The 18,411-nt window shown below is 38.9% G+C and overlaps 1 protein-coding gene across 8 annotated transcripts in view; it reads right to left on the bottom strand.

Annotated features, from left to right (window-relative positions):
* Positions 1–8,331: 8,331 nt before the first annotated feature.
* Positions 8,332–18,411, bottom strand: part of tle2 (transducin like enhancer of split 2) — a 39,854-nt gene continuing 29,774 nt past the window's right edge. For 7 of the 8 annotated variants that reach the window (XM_012961752.3, XM_012961736.3, XM_012961741.3 and 4 more), the window contains exons 14-21: positions 18,227–18,396; positions 17,830–17,900; positions 16,797–17,046; positions 11,187–11,434; positions 10,543–10,690; positions 9,973–10,123; positions 9,610–9,686; positions 8,332–9,367 (exon numbers count right to left, since the gene is read on the bottom strand). In XM_012961752.3, the coding sequence (XP_012817206.1) occupies positions 9,260–9,367; positions 9,610–9,686; positions 9,973–10,123; positions 10,543–10,690; positions 11,187–11,434; positions 16,797–17,046; positions 17,830–17,900; positions 18,227–18,396 (1,223 nt within the window). In that variant the 3' untranslated portion in view covers positions 8,332–9,259. The remainder of the gene's footprint in view (positions 9,368–9,609; positions 9,687–9,972; positions 10,124–10,542; positions 10,691–11,186; positions 11,435–16,796; positions 17,047–17,829; positions 17,901–18,226; positions 18,397–18,411) is intronic. The other variant, NM_001015842.1, reaches the window with a different exon arrangement.

Here is an 18,411-nt window from a genome sequence, read left to right as displayed (position 1 = left end):
CAGCTATTAAACATACCAATATTGGTTTTGAACAGATGTTAAAGACCACAAAAAATACTTTATATGAACCAAGAATCCCAGTGCTAAATATTCAAATAGAACACCATGTATTCTTAGACATCAGACATTTTTAATTATGCTGTACACCATGTTATAGGGCTGATTTTTTAACTTAAGAAAAAAATCATAGTTTTGTTTACAACGCTCTGTTTTGTAAAGTGATGAGCAGTTTCTGTGTATTTCTGAATCCTTAAACTCTTAAAAAACCAAAACCACCCCAACACCATTGCAAAGGGATAAAAACCTTGAATGTGCAAATAACTTAAAAAAATAAATTAACCTGAAAGCCACAGTGCAACATCTCAAAGCATAAACAAAGCATGCTCTGCAGGATTGTGCTTTTACTGTACATGGTCATTGATCCCCTCAGTGACTTTTACTTATAAAAAATTATACAGTAGACTGCCATTTTGTTGTCCATGCCCTTTTGTATGTAGGAAGCTATAAAACGTAATCTATAATGTCATCACTGAAGTGAGGCAAATATATTATGTCATATGTCTTCTGTGAAGATACAGAACTCCTACCTCCAACCCACAGGTTGTTGAAAAAATCAGGAAGAAATGTACCCCAATGCATGTCTAGAAGTTAAATGGGAAAAAATAGAAAACTTTTTAAAAATGTGTTGCAGAAGGAAATTGTGTTAATAAGTAGGTGACAAACTTATTGGGAGGGTTTTTCACTGCTTCATCTCTGGTTCAGATGAGCAAAGCAACTGTATTTCGCTCTCCATCACAGGACAAAATAGGCCTTGCCATTCCAAGTACACAGAGGCCCAAATAGCCCACCAGCAGCCTGATAAATAGTGACTGTCCATCTAAAGTGAGATGTATTGAGAAATAGGCTTATTTAGAGATCCCACAGACAGAATCGCAGTGGTTGTCTTACATCTTAGTACATTTTGGAACGGATGAATTTTCTACAATTTTGAAATATATTTTCGGTAATTCATCATTCTTTTCCATAACTAGCACACAGTTCCATGGAAACTGAAGAAGGAAAGATATGTGTAAAATTTCATATGATCACAAAGCTGTCTGTAAATGTCTTCCATGTGGAAAGAAATACAACAGCCTCTTGACAAAGCCATGTTGTGGCGAAAGGATAGTTGAGGAGTAAGATGAATGCCATTGGGAGGTGGGCCCCTCTATTCATCCCTGTGTGGCAGATCTGCATGCTGATTGAATACTATTTCATGCTATTGGCAGAATGGATACCAAATATCGGTTGGGTTCCACATTATACACCACACTACGTGAACGTGTCAACTCCAGCTGGGGAGATAAGCATAAGTGCACTTAAAACACCATACTGGGCGCTTAAGAATACAAGATGTAAACAGAATTTTGAACGCACCACATATTTATTATTAAATCTTTGATGGCTCAAAATGCTTAATTGAGGACTGCATTAAACTAAAGGACATCTGCTGTCATGTATACTGAGCAGGGAAGTTCTGGAATATATACAGAGACTTATATTGAAAGTTGTGCGGCATTGCATTTTAGTGGTCATCATTCTGACTTGATCTTTGAACTTGTGGGAATTTATATGGCGCTTTAATGGAATCTAATTTGCACACTGTTGATGTGGGATCATACTAAGAACTGAAACTGGCACCAAACGACCTCTGCTGCATGAATGTAGTGCAATCTCTGTGTCACCATTATGTATTGATATTAATAATGATGTATGTAATCTATTGTACAGCTTGAACTGGTATTGGCTTTGTCTTTGCTTTTATGGCTCTGGCACACGAGGGAAATCAGTCGCCCACGACAAATCTCCCTTGTTGCCGGCGACTAATCTCCCTGATATGACATCCAACCGGCGAAAATGTAAATCGCCGGTGGGATGGCATACGTGGCGGCGCGATTTGCGGAAATCGCCTCAAGAGGCAACTTCGCCGACTGCGTCATCGCGCATGCCATCCCACCGCCGATTTTCATTTTCGCCGGTGGGATGTCATATTGGGGAGATTAGTCGCCCGCAACAAGGGAGATTTGTCGCGGGCAATTAATCTCCCTCGTGTGCCAGAGCCCTTATGGGTTTTTTAAGGTTTTTAATATTACCGGCAGAATTTTTGTGGGAATAAATAATGCCTTTTAATTTTATATGATATATCTTTTAAAGTGTTTTTGTCTTATACGGGTACAAGTCCTTTAGATATGGCAATGTAGAAATACAGCATCCATTTCAACTTTATGCAGGTGGTCTACTGACCAGTACAAGCAGTCATATAATCAGAAGTTCCAACCTTTGTCTTGTTTTCAACACTCACTTAAAATGATGCCTATAGGCTCTAATGTTTGTTTCTCACAGTAAAGGGTGGGTGGTAGTGAGAAGGGTTTTACTGTCTCAGCGTTGGTGTGGGGATCTTTTATTTGCAATTTAGATTTCATCACTAGTGATGAGCGAATGTGTCCCAAAAGATTCGCTAAACGGCGAAAATGTTGTGCATCAAAAAAAAATTGTTGCATGTGGCTATTCTTTTGTTGCCTGTGGCTATTCTTTTGTCATCCGCGGCTACTCTTTTGTCGTCCGCGGCTACTCTTTTGTCGCTCGTGACTATTCTTTTTTGACGTGCAGCAAAATTTTCCACGGCAAATTTTTTCATTCGTTTCGCGAAAAAACAATCCACCAATGGTGAAACGCGGAAATTCGCCACGAATTTATGCCTGCCAAAACATTTCTCCCATCACTATTCATCACCCCTTCCCCCAGTAGGAACTGTAAAGATCAGTGAATGCAATCTATTCTCAATGAACATCTACGACTAGGTTATAGTGAGTCATTTCTATCCTAACGGGAGTTATGCATTTTTGACAGTGCTGTTTTGAGTATAAAAATGATGCAAACGTTGAGGTATGACAGTTACCAAAGTTTCAACCGTACTGTACATGGCTGTTTTCTCTGTGTTCTATTGTATCAATTCTATAATACATCCTTTTTATATCTTAGTGGGTCCTTTCTTTTAAAAACGCCCTGTAGACCACCCTAACTAAAAGTATGTTTATATGGAAAGCTCTGGGATCTCCAGATTATTGGCTGCAGTTACATAAGAGAACCTACTGCTCTTAGTAGGTGTATCCAGGGGCATATAAAATCCAATATAAGTCTTCCTCAATAAACCATTCTTTAATGAAACACTTGGCAACCAACACTTCTATGTATAGTGTTAGTTGCAATTTTAGACATACAGCAAAGGCTTCATATTGTGTTTCATAGCTGGCTTTAAGGTAAAGGGTTAAAGACCTCTATGGTTATTATTTTCCTTCAGGTCCCCAGCTAAAGCACCAAAGAGAGAGAGTCCCTCCAAGGACAGGAATAAAATATTAAAAAACAAAATAAAAGACATTCCCCCACTATTGTCCCTGTGTTTTGTTTTCTGTTCTCCAAGGAGAAGTAAAGCTGGCCATACAAGTTCAGATTTTAGTTGTTGTTGTTTGATAGATGCTTTGATATTGATCGTTTTAATGCAATGATCTAACAATCGTATGAAAGGTATGTCCTGGAAATAGTAGTGATGTATGGAACTTTCATCCCGGGAATGACATTCTTGCCTAAATGTATGGTTTGATGGTGTGTGTTTATATGAACAAATGTGCTACGATCCATCGTGTGCACAAAGATTCATCAGTTTCTGTCTTGAAAAACAGGTTTTGTTTTGTTTTAAAATGAGTCCAGTATATATTAATGGCAAATACAGATAATATGGGTCGTCTTATTAAAGTGGTCAGGGTTTCTAAGCCTCACTCCAAGCAAGATTGGGTCCTGGGTCAAAAGAAATCACCTGGTGTCATCCCTGCTTATTAGTAATTTAAAGGTGAAGGAAAGGTAAAAACTAAGTAAGCTTTATCAGAAAGGTCTATGTAAATACTGCCATAAGCACTCACAGAAACACTATCAAAAGAAACACAGGATTTCTGTTTTTTTTTATTTTTTGTAAACATGATGTTCCAGTGTCTGATTTCTTCTCTCAGAAACATCCTTAATTCCCATGGCCAGAGTCTGCGCAGCTCTCTCCTGCTTCCCCTTCCACAAGAATGCTAAGAATGCTTTCTGCATAGATGACACTAATGTGGTGAATCTATTGGCAGTAAAATGCCAAAATTACTTTCCTTCTTTTTACCATGTAGTGGTCAAATCCAGAAAAGAGACTTGCGTTACTTGGGAAGCTTAAGGCCTTATTCTTATTGATAAAACATCTGCTGCTTGAAATTACACATCCAAAGTTGATGTAGAAATAGCTAGGCCAAGAAAGCAACTATCCCAGTTGAGAATGGTGCTAGTTTTAGGGATTCTATGGAACATAAGGTTGATACAGCGCTAGAGATGCTTTGAATTGGCTGCTGCAGCTTATAGACCAATCCCTGCAACTGTGTTTGTCATCCTGTCCATTATGCTTTGGCTCACTCAACTTGATCAAGATATAGAAGGTGGGTGTCTCATGAAGATATAAGGTCTTCTTTGGAATTTGAAAAGTTCACAGTGGATTTGACACCTCAGATAAGGGCTCTGGCACACGGAGAGATTAGTCGCCCGCGGCAAAACTCCCTGTTCGCGGGCGACTAATCTCCCTGAGTTGCCTTCCCCCTGCCATCCCACCGGCGCGATTTGCGCGAAATCGCACCTCCGCGTCTGCCATCCCGCCGCCAACTTACGTTTTGCCGCGGGCGACTAATCTCCCCGTGTGCCAGAGCCCTAAGAGTATTGAGGTGGCAGCCAGATCATTAGCTCTGTTGGTTGCTGGTAGACAGGCCCTATGGATCAAGCACTGGGCAGCTGACCTAGCTTCAAAAAAAAAATAGGCTTTGTCCAAAGCCCTTTGAAGAGCCCTTTTGTCTCTGACAAGAAGAAAGACTAAGAAAGTCTTCCACAGGGCAATGTTTTTCTTATAAGAATTCAAAAATAAATATTTTTTTCAAAATGTCCAAGGCAAACCAGCTAGACCCCCAGAACAGGGAAGACAGATCAGAGGACAGAGCAGTTTTGATTCCAACTTGTCCAAGGCGGTGGGAGGAATATATAATTTTCAGGAGTGGACAAAGTTTACCTCCGATCCATTTAAATATTTTCAAAGACGGTTACAGGCTCAAATTGGCCTACTACCCAAGAAATTTGTAGATGGGAAGGGTATGCTGTACCTAATTTTTTTAAACCCCCCCCCCCCCCCCCCAATACTCTTAGCAAATAATGAATACACTTAACACAGTTCCTTTTGTGGAGAATGGCCACAGCTTATTTTATTTAAAACTACTTTAGACAGACCATACATTTACCGTAAGCCTAGCCAGCCTTATTCCTTCATTAGGCCGCCTAACCAAGTCTAGTTACACCTTTTAATTTATTTTTTTTAACTCCCGGCCTGGAAACTAGTCATAAATGATAAAGGAGTTTCCTCCAAGCTGTGACAAGAGGGGTGAGAGGGCATGTCAACAACATTGTCCCGCTATATGTATCTTTCCTGAATATCAGGTAATGCCGCTGCATACTGGTTTTTATACCCTTCTAGTTTTTACCATGTGGATTGGAACAGCCAATAACTTCTTTCTTTCTCATCTGCAATCAACTCGGGGGAACATGACCTATGCCAGCAACAATCGCGGACAGGTAAGTTAACCCTTTCTTTGCAGTAACCCTCCCATGATGTTTTAATAGTTTTTATTGAGAATTTTTGTGTGTGATTTAAACACATATAGAGAAGTATGAATTCCCACCATTGTAACAGAAATATTTGTAAATCAGTATGTTACATTTGAAACATTATTAGTTTTTTTCATTTTATATATTCTTGAATTTCTGTGGGATCATTAACACATATCCATTAATAAAGAAAAGGAGGTAGGAGAAAGGGGGGAAAAAAAGAAAATTCAGAAACCTTTTTGTCTTAAAGCTACTAAGAAAACATTTAAACTAATAGGAATTACTTTCCATTAACATAAATTATAATATTACCATAGTAATAATACTACCATATGGTAATAACAGTAATATCATCAAACACAAGCTTTCTTATTTCTGAAAAAAAAACATATCAATCAAAAATTAGGACTCTAAGGGTAAATGGCATTGTTCTATTTGGAAATATTCTGAATAGCAGGTTTCAGTCAACAGATCTATACCTGCAGTATATTAGGAATGTTCATATTCTGTATTCCATTTTATCAGTCTGCAGTGGTGCTGGTTTTGAACGCAAAATGCTAATGACTAAATTATATTACTTATTACATAATTTGCTTTGCCAGAGTTGTGGGTTAAGCTAATTTCCAGGTGTATTTTAGATCCTCCATGAATGTTTGAAATTGGTTTTGTGGTAAAATGAGAGCATACTCAGCTGGCAAGTAGCACTCTCATTAGGTACCCCTAATGTGTTTTAACTACAGTCCTTCTCCATCAAAAGGAATAATTAGACTTGGCACTTTACCCTGACTTGGGAAAGGAGAGTTAAACTATTCTCTTAAGTCATTCTACACCACCAATAATTATGGTAGTAGAGATTTTTGGTACACTAAATTCCAGTTCCATGGCAGTGGCTCAATTTATTTTACCCTGGCAGCTCTGCATCTTAATCAGCCTTATGTGTATGTGATGTCTGCCAACATCATTGGACCCCACCGGTGTCATAATTAAAAACAGAATTCAGAGACTCAAAGGAGTTATTAGGATCTCTGTGCCATTATCTTTTGTAACAGATCACAGACTCTCCTTTTAAAGGGATACTATGTTCAAAATAAACTAACTGTATTCATGACAGAGAACAATGTACAAAGGTTAGTAAAAGTAGTGTCTCATAATGTCACTTGCTTTCATTTTAAGGCCACCATTTTGCTTGCACATGCACCAGTGAACCTTGGCCTTTTTACTCTCTCAGTTATTATTCTAGCTCATTGTTACCATAAAATAGCAAAATTATGCCCACTGACTCTTGAATTCAAACAGTAGACAAAGTTGGCCTGTATACTACAGGTGGCCATACACAGCAGATCTAAGCTGCGCAAGGGCCTTAAGGTCGGCATATATGGGAAACACCTGGCTCATAAGGCAGCTTTACACATAGCAACTATTTAGAGAAATGCTTTCAGATTTTACCTGTGGTGTAAATATGCAAAAGTGTCTACTGACAGTAGTTTGTCATCCACATACTGTCATACACACACACACACAATATAGTTGTACAAAATTCCACACAATATTTAAAGGAACACACATAATAAAATATCCAGTCTGACTCAAAAGGAATGATCTACTGCTAAAGACTGATCCTGCTCCAGTGTTATTCTGCTCCTCTGATTACTGGGAATCCAAAGCATATCTTTATAGAAAAACAAATATCTTGGGATAGTATGGTAACTGGACTTCTTATCTGCTATTGGCAGGTCAGTAAGCACCCTTGAGAGTAACAAAGTTAGGTTGAAATAAGACATACGTTGATGTAGTAATGTTACAATATTACTTTTTGATATGCAAGTTTGATACAGTCTTACTTTTGGAGCTCCTAAATAACAGCATTGGCCAGACACCATAGATGGTGGAGGGGAAAAGTTTATAGTACCTACATAGAAATAGAGTGGTAAGATTTTATTCTTAGAACATTTTTGTTTTGCAATGCAAGACAAATGCCTGTTAAATGATCTTCTTAAATGGTTCTACAGTGTCTTTAACCATATCAATATTTCTTCAGGTATTTTTAAGAATTTTGGCTCTCAGTAGTGCAGATATTTCTAAATAAATAACGCACTGCTTTCATGTATGGCTCATGATATGGTAATATATATACCTACAGAATAAGGAGTGCAGAGAGAGCCTGTATGCATACCAGCATAATTACTAATTCAGTCTTTGCTGTGTATTATCTGCCACCAAACTACCATGTGAAAAAAGACCATGCAAGCAATAATCAGGCATACAACCTTAAGTTGAATTTAGGGTGATATACACCCAAACCACAATAGTCTAGAAACCTTGGTTGATTTAAAGTTTGGGGCATTTGGCCTTGGTTTTGCCAGATTGTGGTTGGTTTAAAATTATTACAGTGTAAAAATGCACTAGCAAATCGATTCATTACCTTGTGTTATACATTTATCAGGTATAGAATCACACACGGATATAACAAGTCATGATTGAAATTAGTGATTCTCAGTTTTGTAAGAGAATATTGGAAGAAAAAAAAAAAAACTTGAATAACAAATGTAGAAAGATTATATGTCCCCACTGAAAGGGTTTACTGTAGGTTTCACAGAACACAATATATCTTTTTGCAAATTACAGCAGCCAGAGGGCCTATTTCACTGATTCAGTCGGGGTACGCGTGTTCAGCTTCTTAGCTACAGGAAAAAATAGTGATACACAGTGCAGCAACGTTTATTTTGGCTTTAGAGTCACCATCCCTTCATATGCTGAAGTGCATACAGAAAGCCTAGCCACTTCCTGCTAAGCTCCAAGCTAAGCATAAGGGGCCCCGGAGTAATTCAGGGTCCAAACATTAGAAAAAGAATACATATTTACTAAAAAAAAGTCACACACCTTAATAACAAAGTTTATATTTTGACAATCTGAAGATAAAGCTCCTGCCCTTTGTTCTAAGCTTGGTACCCTGGGGTTCATATCCTGACCACAGAGTACAAAAAAAAAAAAAAAAATAGTAAAACATTTAGTAACTGCTTGGTGTCTGAGGTTTGAGGAGAAATTCTCATTAGACTTAGCAACACAACGCAAGGGTAGGTGGGAAAAGGCAAGTTGGGCCTGCAAGTTTTTTTTTTCTTTGCAATTCTGTAAAATATTTCATTTTTGTTCATCTTCTTCAGTAGATTATAGCTGGCATGAGCTGCAGTTGTAATGTTTCAGTCAAATATATTTAACTTACTACAAAATATACTATGCTCATTTATTATAATAGGAATTTTATGGCATTCATCAGTGTAGCTAAGAAAAATATTGCTACTTTTTTTTTTTGCTGGGAAGACTGTCATTTCTTCCATTGTCATCTCCATGCATTTCATACATTCTCAGCCCTTTCGACTTCAGGTGTCAGACACAGGAGGCCAGTACTTTTCTCTGATTTTATTATTAAATACACGCTGCCCAGTACAGATAAAATATACACCTAAAAACAGAACTAACCCAAGGGACCTTTGGGGCATCCCTAGAGGGTCCGTGCAATGGAAGGGAAACCCCAAGAGTAGAAAGGGAGGAGACTTCAGTAGATAACCTCATATACTGTCGCCTTTTTGTCTCCAGAACCTGTGACAATGAATTGGTCATCAGTGGAAACGTCACAGCTCAGAACAGAAGAGGATTCTTTTGACTGGAGGGAGAAAAGTGTGGAGCAAAATTAGAAACCGTGACAAGCATTTCCAAAAGGGCAGATAAGAAAACAAACAAACAAACAAAAAAACGGACAGAATAGACAAAACAGTCAAAGCACAATATATTCCATCTGTTTATTGGGCATAGAGATATACTTGCCCATCAACAGATTCAAAACCAGAAGTGAACTACAATGCACTCTGAACTCCATGTCTTCCCCTTGTTAGTAGTAGTTCTCACCTGGAATATGCTGGCCCCATATGGCGTCCTCCAAGCATTTAGCAAATTGTCCTTCCCAGTACTCACAAACCATTTCCCTGAAAAGAAAGATTTGAGGTGAACTTCAGGGATACTAAACATCAACTTTATCTCAATATCATTTGAAAAATGGCTCAATGTATCCATAGTGCATTGAATTTAGGTGGGAATATTGAAATTTTAAAATATCTAAAAATAGTGTGAAAACTATGCTCCGGCAAATGTATTTAACTTCATCGGATTGTTTATATCCCATGAAAATTACAATGTTATATTTATATACAACTGTAAACCATAATAAAAATAAAAAAACAACCCTGAAACATACTCCCAAAATGGACATACCACAAGAAGCAAATTGCAGGGACAGGACACAGCTCTCGTGAAGATGCAGTTGGTACTTATCAGGTTTGGAAACGTGCAGAACCTCAACATTGCTGCTCTCCATGCCCACAGCCAGCCATTCCCCAGTGGGGCAATACCCCAGAGAAAAGATCTATAAATCACAAAAGGTATAAAGAAAAAGATATAGTAACATGCAATAAATACCTGTGTAAGCCCCCAGATCTTCCCCCATCTCAAGTTCTATTAATGCATAAACTTCGTTATAAAAGACACTGCATGTTTGTCTGACTGGGTTTAGATGTAGAGATGTCAGAACTCATGGGACCTGAACCCTGTGCACTGCCAGTCAGCATGGCTATAGTTCATGGGATTTCTTAATGATCTAGCATAAAACATGCAAATCATGTGATGAGTCACCTTAGTTTTTTTACATACAATACAAGATTGCATCGGCGTACTTATGTTATGATGACATACATTAGTCTCTGCATAGCAGTATATTTTTGTACTGTTATGTCATTTTCAGATATACAACTCTTTTACCCCACAAAACTGCCTCTACCACAGTACCTGTGAATTGAAGTCATGTTGTTGGAGCTGTCTGCCCTCCCTCAGGTCCCAGCATCGCACTGTGTTATCCAATCCCCCAGTCCATAATTTTGTACCATCGTGAGAGATATCTATGCAGCTGGCGCCATCCGTATGGCCCTGAAACTGCCTAAAAAAGGAAAAAATGGCCAGGTAATATTGTAAGTAAGGAGACCACAAATCAGTATATGTCCTATCTTGCAGTCAGATGGTCAATAGCACTGGCTGAATTTGTGATCAGAACATGCAGATAATTCCACTTAATTACACAGGCCCACAGGGCAACAACCTAGAAACTACCCTGATCTGTTTGACAACGTTATGTTGGGGTTATGAGCAAATACAAATATTCATCTATACAATTACAAAATTGTGTTGGGCAATGACCAGCCCTCACCCAAAAGGATTTCCTAACTGCCCATATACCTCACAGAATACATGTTTGTTAGGTGGGCCATTGGAAACTCCCCATACATGGATTAATAAGGTGCAGACTCTGCAGGGACTGGACAGAAGCCTTTAGTTGGCCCATATATCAATACATCAAGCCTGTGTTGTGTCAAAGTTTAAGAATATATTCAAGTACAACACTCTTAAGCTAACACAACTGGCTATTTTTAACTTACCTGACAAGGGTCTGGTTTTGAAGGTCCCACACTACAATGTTTCCATCAGAGCAGCAAGAGAAGCAAACTTTGGCATCAGGGCTAATAGCAAGAGCGTAGCAGGCTGGGGCTGAGGATGTAAGCTCTGCCTTTATTCTAGGGGTAGGAGATGCCAAGTCCCAGATGGACAAGGTGCTGGCTTCCCCGCCAACAATGAGGCTGCGTCCATCAGGCAGAAGTTTACAGGAGCGAATGTAATTGTCACGGTTCTGATGGAAAGGAACACGAACTGCATATTAATAACTGCTTGGTTAAGGGTTCAGTTTTTGACTTATGAGCTGAAATCTATTTAAGGATGCACCGAATCCAGGATTCGGTTCAGAATTTGGCCTTTTTCATCAGGATTCGTATTCATCCGAATCTATGCTCCCAGTAAACCTAATTCCTCAAAATCATGTGACATTTTATCACAGAAACACAGCGCACTTTAACCCTTTCATATCCTAATTATGTATCCTGTGTATGATTAACTATATATATGTAATTATTGTCTTTTCTTATAGCATTATTATTAAGTTTTTGCTAAAGTTAGGTTATTTTCAGCTAGTCACCAAATTAGAAGTACACTGCATTCATTTATTTTTCTTTTTTGGAAAAGGAAACGCTAGAAAACATGGCAGAAGTGCCAATTTTTTGAACCATGATATATTTCTCATTCACATGGGAAGAGGCAGCAGCAGATTCAGATGCTTTTCTGCCGGTTGAAAAAAAAAATGTTGCTGCTGCTACCACCCTATGTGTGCATGACATGATTTGCTTCTGCCTGGAACTCTGCACAAGGGGTATATTTTAGCCAGAAAGTGTGCATTTTCTGCCTGAAATCCACGGTGTGCGCAGTGACAAGAGGATCCCATTCATTTCTGTGATTGCATAGACAGAATGGTAATGTCACTGTAATGTGAACAAGCTGAAAGACAGTACTGGCTGTTCCTGTGCACTAGCGTTTTCAACCCAACGACCACCAGTCCTTATAGTTTCATGCAAGTAGCTTTACAGTGAATGGCAAATGGTAGAAGCAGCATCAGGTATTTTGGTGCTAACTGAATTATATCCACAGAGAAAATGCCCAATATATGTGCCTAAACCCTGTATATATAATCCCTGACCTTAAGCACAATAAGATTTTCCTCTGTTTGACAGAGGAAAAATAGTCACATACTAAAATATGTATTCCTCCATGCAAGCATAAGTGTTATACATTTTTTTCTAGCAGTAAAGAAAAAACATTTTTTTCCCAAAACGATACTTTTTTAGACAATACTGCACATTGTTTTCAATCAAAAATAAAAACATAACATGCTTGCTACCAGATCTTAAGGTTAAGGTTTTTCAGGTACAGGTATGGGATCCGTTATCCGGAAACCCGTTATCCAGAAAGATTCGAATTACGGGAAGGCAATCTCCCACAGACTCCATTATACGCAAATAATTCTAATTTTTAAAAATGATTTCCTTTTTCTCTGTAATAATAAAACAGTACTTGATCCCAACTAAGATATAATTAATCCCTATTGAAAGCAAAAACCTCCTGTTGGGTTTATTTAATGTTTAAACAATCTTTTAGTAGACTTAAGGTATAGAGATCCAAATTACAGAAAGATCCCTTATCCGGAAAACGCCAGGTCCCGAGTATTCCAGCTAATGGGTCCCATATCTGTACTACATTAACCACAAAGTCATTATTAGCCATGAGTTAATTTGTGCATTTATTGATCCCTTACAACTCAGAAGGTAACTTAATATTGTAAACTGACAAAAACACAAGACAATCTCAAAGTCTTAACAACAACCTGGACTAGAAAGAAGATTCACCAGACAGCCCTTCATCTATATCCTGCAATAAAGGAATAGCTAAAGATGAAAGAGGATGCTGGTAATTGTTGTTAAAGGTGGTGGGAGCAGAAATTCCTGCCTCTATGGTATGCGAGTCAGAAGCTTTATGTTTCTATCCAACATAATGCCCTTATGGGATAGTTTCCAAGGGAACATCACCAAAAATATTGCCATACTGCCACTGGTTCAGGTTACCAAATCAACTAATCAGCGGGTCAGTCACTTTACTTCAATCGGAATTATGAAAGCAAACATTCCACTGATTATTACTGGTTACTGGAGCAAACACTGCTCATTCACCCACAGAAGCATTAGTCAAAAACCTCACAAGCTGCAATTGCCTGACTAGAGCCGCCATTCACAAAGAATCAATCAGCCTTTTGCTTGTTCTTACTAAGGTTATGTAGCAACACTGGCACAAAATCTGTAACCCTATAGCAACCAATTAGCTGGTAGCCTTTAAACATCAGGTTGGTTGTTAAGGGTTACCTTTTCTCCTGTAACTAAATATCCATATTGTGTTTAGCACACTGTGGTAGGAAAAGATGCCGTGCAGCAGTAGCTTACTTAATAACCTGCTTTAAACAGATTTTTTTCCCTTTTCAAGGTCTGTGCAGAGTGTTCTCACAAAGGAACATTAACTTTGATGGCGAATAACTGTAGAGGGAACCAACTTAACTGCAGTATATGCTACATAACACAGGATTTACAGGTCTGTAAGAATCAGAGTTGTTGATGATCAAAACTGCATGCATATTCACTAGTTTTGCTAAAGAACGCAAATGTTCTACAGCAGAAATGTACATGACTGGACCATTTTCTTGTGTGATGTTTTGCATAGGGAGTGGTCCTGCCATGTGCTAGGCCATGTCAATATGCAACTTCCTACACTCTGCTTATAAATAATAAAAAAATAATTAAGGGTGCATGCAGGGCTATTTTCAGAAAAAGGGGATTTCTGCTACTCAGAGTCCCAAAAAGGATGCACAGATACTCAAGAGTTAATTTCCCTCTAAGAGGCAGGGCAACAGAAAAAAGAAGCTGCCAGATAAGCACCTCCTCTTCCCAGCAGTAGCCCAGCCTCTTTAGTTAGTCACCAAGCCATGAGAGATCAGTGTGTGCTGCCTCTACGGGAGTTATCAATGAGTTGCATAAATCCTCTTTCCTCAAAGTATCCCCCAGCAGAACAGGTACCACTGGATATGGCCCAAAGCAAGAGGAAGACTAAGCAATATAAACAGGAACATGAACAAAAGGGTTAATCACCCCTACTAGGCTCTTCTTGAATGCTGCATTCTAATATTTTTGCCTCAGGGCCCTTCTTGCCACCACAGCTAATGCTAAGGGCTTGGTGGGTATCCTAGGGGGCATCACATATGAAGAGGATCACACTGAAAATGTTTGCCAGATAGAAGGACATATTAAACCCTTTATCTGCCACAGCAACTCTAGCTTCCTGAGTCCACAGGTTTGTGGTTGTGGATACATGCGTCATTGCAGGTTTCTGGTCTGGTGTTGCACGGCTGTTGCTGTTAATTTTCATTGGAGGTGTTTATCCCAAGGAAGAATGCTTAGAAGTCTTTTAGCCAGTTACGCATTAAAAGACAAGGGTGGTTTAAGTCAGAGGGATTTGGCACTCTGCCTGTTTTACATATGTAGCAGTAGAGCTCTCTGAGGGTCTAGGTCCCTTTTGAGTGGCTTTTTTTTTTTTTTTTGAGTGTTTTCTTTTGGTGGGATTCAAGTACTCTATGGGAGAATCTGTGACATGCCAGCATCTGTATGAGGATGTGGAGACAAAGGGTTTAATACAGTGCGGTATGGTCCCCTTTAAGCAGAGCAAAAATCAGGATAGCAAGAAGTGTTACCTGGTTAGCAACAGGACCAGAGGGAACAGGAGGACTGGGGGAGTATGGATTAATAAGGTCACCAACCAAAAAGCAAAAGCTGAAATCCAGAGGACTTCCTTGTGTTCTTTCCTCAGACGCAGAGCGTGCCATCATAACCAGGCGCTCACTGTGCAAAGACCCCCCTCCTTAGTAAGATGCCCAGTAATTTCAAGAGGCAACACAAAAACTTGGGTTAAGCTGAGAGAGGTCACTAGAGCAATCTCCTTTTTGGGCACATAATTAAGAGCCCTCTGGTAATGCATAAGCATACTATGTTTAATATCTGTGCCCCCTCATTTTCCAGCATAGGAATCTACGGGAAGAATACGAAAGAAAGGGAAGCAGGACAACAAAAAACTGAGGAGTGGCTATTGTCAGAAAGAGAAACTTGCCCCGCAGCTTCTTTTGTACCTACACTGTACCAAAACCCAGACTACTCAGGTCACTTATGCACTTGTTGCCCAAAATTTTTTATAACTAATAATCAGTGCCAGGGCCATCTGAGGGACTTAGCATTGATGTCAAAGGGAAGCAACTTGCAGTGAGGGTTTATACAGCTGCTACAAAACACACTTAGATAAACTATCCCAAGAGAGCACACAAACATTTCAACTAATTATGAAGCTATTTGTCACCATATGCATCTGAAAAAAATACTTGCTTCGCTTTTTACTTCTGCCTGTCTGCAAACTTTTCAAGTCCACTAACAGGTTGGTACTGAACTATATCCCCCTGACCTATGCAACTTAAAGGAGTTGTCTGAGACAATTTGCAATTGGTATTTATTTTTTATTATTTGTAGTTTTTTTTTTTTTTTTAATTCAGTTTTTGTTTGGCAGCTCTTCAGCTTGGTGTTTTAGCAGCTATTTGGTTGCTAGGATTCAAATGACCTTAGCAACCAAGATGTGGTTTGAATGAAAGACTGATATATGAATGAATGAAAGACTAGTTGCTTAAAACTGGCCTTTCTATAACATACTAAAAGTTAACAAAGGTGAACTGCCCCTTTAAGGTAACCATTACACTATAAGATCCCCTTGTTTTGTGAGGTTGCCAAAAGAGTGGATCTTTCCCCACATATGCTCCCCTAAGGTGGGCGATACTGTGTTAATCGGATCTTATGATGGGATTTTTGTAATTGTCGGACAGATATTTGTTGGGTAGGCCAGTTGGAGGGCCACATACAGGGGAAGATAAGATGCAGAATCAGTTTGAAGGACTTGAATCAGCAGCTTAAATCTGCCCCTGTATGGCCACCTTTACAGCCTTACAGTTCCAACCTACTAACCAACAAACCAGTCCCACTTGCAGCTATGCAGTTGTTACTAAGCGACAACTCCATGGCAGGATAAGGGAATAAAACACAAATGTCTCCTTACAGATAGCCAAACAAGCATTATTCCTTAGCTCAGTATGATAACTTTCTAAGCTGCTATATCTTGCTATAGCTCAGGGAAAAAGCAAAGTTGTAATGACTTAACAGTAACAAGGGAATTATCTAAAAAGAAAGATGTTAAGGTTTGAGCTTTAAGTGTGATTGAAGGACTGAAGATTAGCAACAGCAGATGTAACAAACACTGGTTATATATTTAACTGATACTAACACATAACAGTAATTATAATTATCTCCTGCAGTAACAGATTACAGTTGCACTCTCTCCAGACTTTCCCATGCCAGCATTAATAGAAATATTTTGTGCACATCAGTGCTGCCTGAACAAATGGACATGTGTCTTAGTTCCCAGCTCTGAATGGTCAACAAGAAAGTGCCTTTGTTTTTTCCTTTTTAAATATAGAAACAAATAATTTACATGTCAGTGTCCTTAATGATGCATGGAGAAGATATTCTTACCAGGCAATCAAGCTGTGCCACAGGAGTCTTTGTACCCGGTTGGCCAACATCCCACACTTTAACACAGCCTTTGCCTCCAGTATAGACATGGCGTGTTGAGTTGCTTATTGTCACCGCACAGACTACCTCCCCATGGTTCAGTACGTGGAGCTGACGTGCGTGCCGTGGAATTCCTGAGCCGATAAGAGCATCTGGGGGAAAGGGAACTGGCTGCATTTGTCCATCTGCACTGACATGAAAAGAGTATGCCCTGTAAAAGGAAGGGTGAGAGTGACATTATTAAAATAACCACATTTCTCTCCTATTTGGCCCCTTTATAGATCAGAAGCAGGCCCAATCCTAGAAAGAATTTACAACAGTGGTTGAATAACTTTTTTGTTTTTATTTTAGGACCCCATTAGCTCATTACAAAGTTAAACATATAGTAAATGGTGTATCAGCAATAGCCCCAAGAATATCTAGTCCAGAAAAGGTGTTCACCCCAAATATCTGTCTTTGCTTCAAGCTGGGCTTTCAGATGTATCTAGGAGAATATATAAGAATTACCCTAAATCTCACCCTAATTGCCTTAGGCTGAGATGGTTCTGCCATGGTTTTAAATTTACCCAAGGAGTTAAAGTCACACAGTTAAGAAAATCACAAGGATAACAATCACAGGGTCTCTGGGCATAAACATATATGACAAAGCAGCTATTACCACCCAAAAGTACCCATTATATCTATAATCATAGATAAATCGCCCTATGTTTACCATCTACAAGGCATATTTGACCTAAATTAGAGAAGTTCACCTTAATCACCTTCGTCTTAGTTTTTAAAAGCTTTAATATTAACATTTGATCAGCATCTCCCTTAACTAAATCGTTAAATGGTTATTAGAATCAATAACATCAGCAATATATCAAAAATGAAACTGATGCAAATTATATTGCTAATTTAGCGTCCAGAAAAATCACTCAATTTCATGAAAAATAAAAAATATCCAATGTATTCTGCACAGTGATTTTTTACATAGCATATTTGCACAACTCACGGTTTTCCTGATGCAGACCCTGGAATTGCAGCACCCAATCCTCTCATGTGAGCATGGGGGTCATAGCTGACCTAAGGTGAGAAATAATGGCATCAAGAGACACAGCACAGACACCCTTCTTTGCAGAAAGCATATAGCTCAATGTATCGGCAAGATCCTAACATACTTTAGTCATTCATATTGTACATGGCACAAAATGACCTGGCCAAAAGGAAGGAGACGGTGCTTTTTGCTAAATGCACTGATTGCTATAGGAATAGGATGCTTTATGTGTAGCACATTTTTATGTACTATGAGATAAACTTTGACATTTTTTTTTTTATTTTTACCTCTCAGCATTTTACTGCAGGATAATACTTTACTTTGAAGAGCCATACAAGACACTTATAATACTTACTAAAGGAGATCGTCCATAGGTTCCAGCTGCAGTGGCACCATTAATTTGTGGAGACATGAGGTGCAACCCAGCATAGGCACCAGCACCATCTGCATTCACAGACGGGTGAGCAATGCTAAATGCAGCAGGATAACCTCCCTGCCCCCCTAATGGAGTCCGCAGTCCAAGAGCTGTAAAGAAAAAAA

This window comes from Xenopus tropicalis, chromosome 1 (assembly GCF_000004195.4).
Source record: "Xenopus tropicalis strain Nigerian chromosome 1, UCB_Xtro_10.0, whole genome shotgun sequence".
Classification (NCBI taxonomy): domain Eukaryota; kingdom Metazoa; phylum Chordata; class Amphibia; order Anura; family Pipidae; genus Xenopus; species Xenopus tropicalis.
The sequence above is the reverse complement of the archived record's forward strand: the minus strand, read 5'-3'. Positions and strand labels throughout refer to the sequence as shown.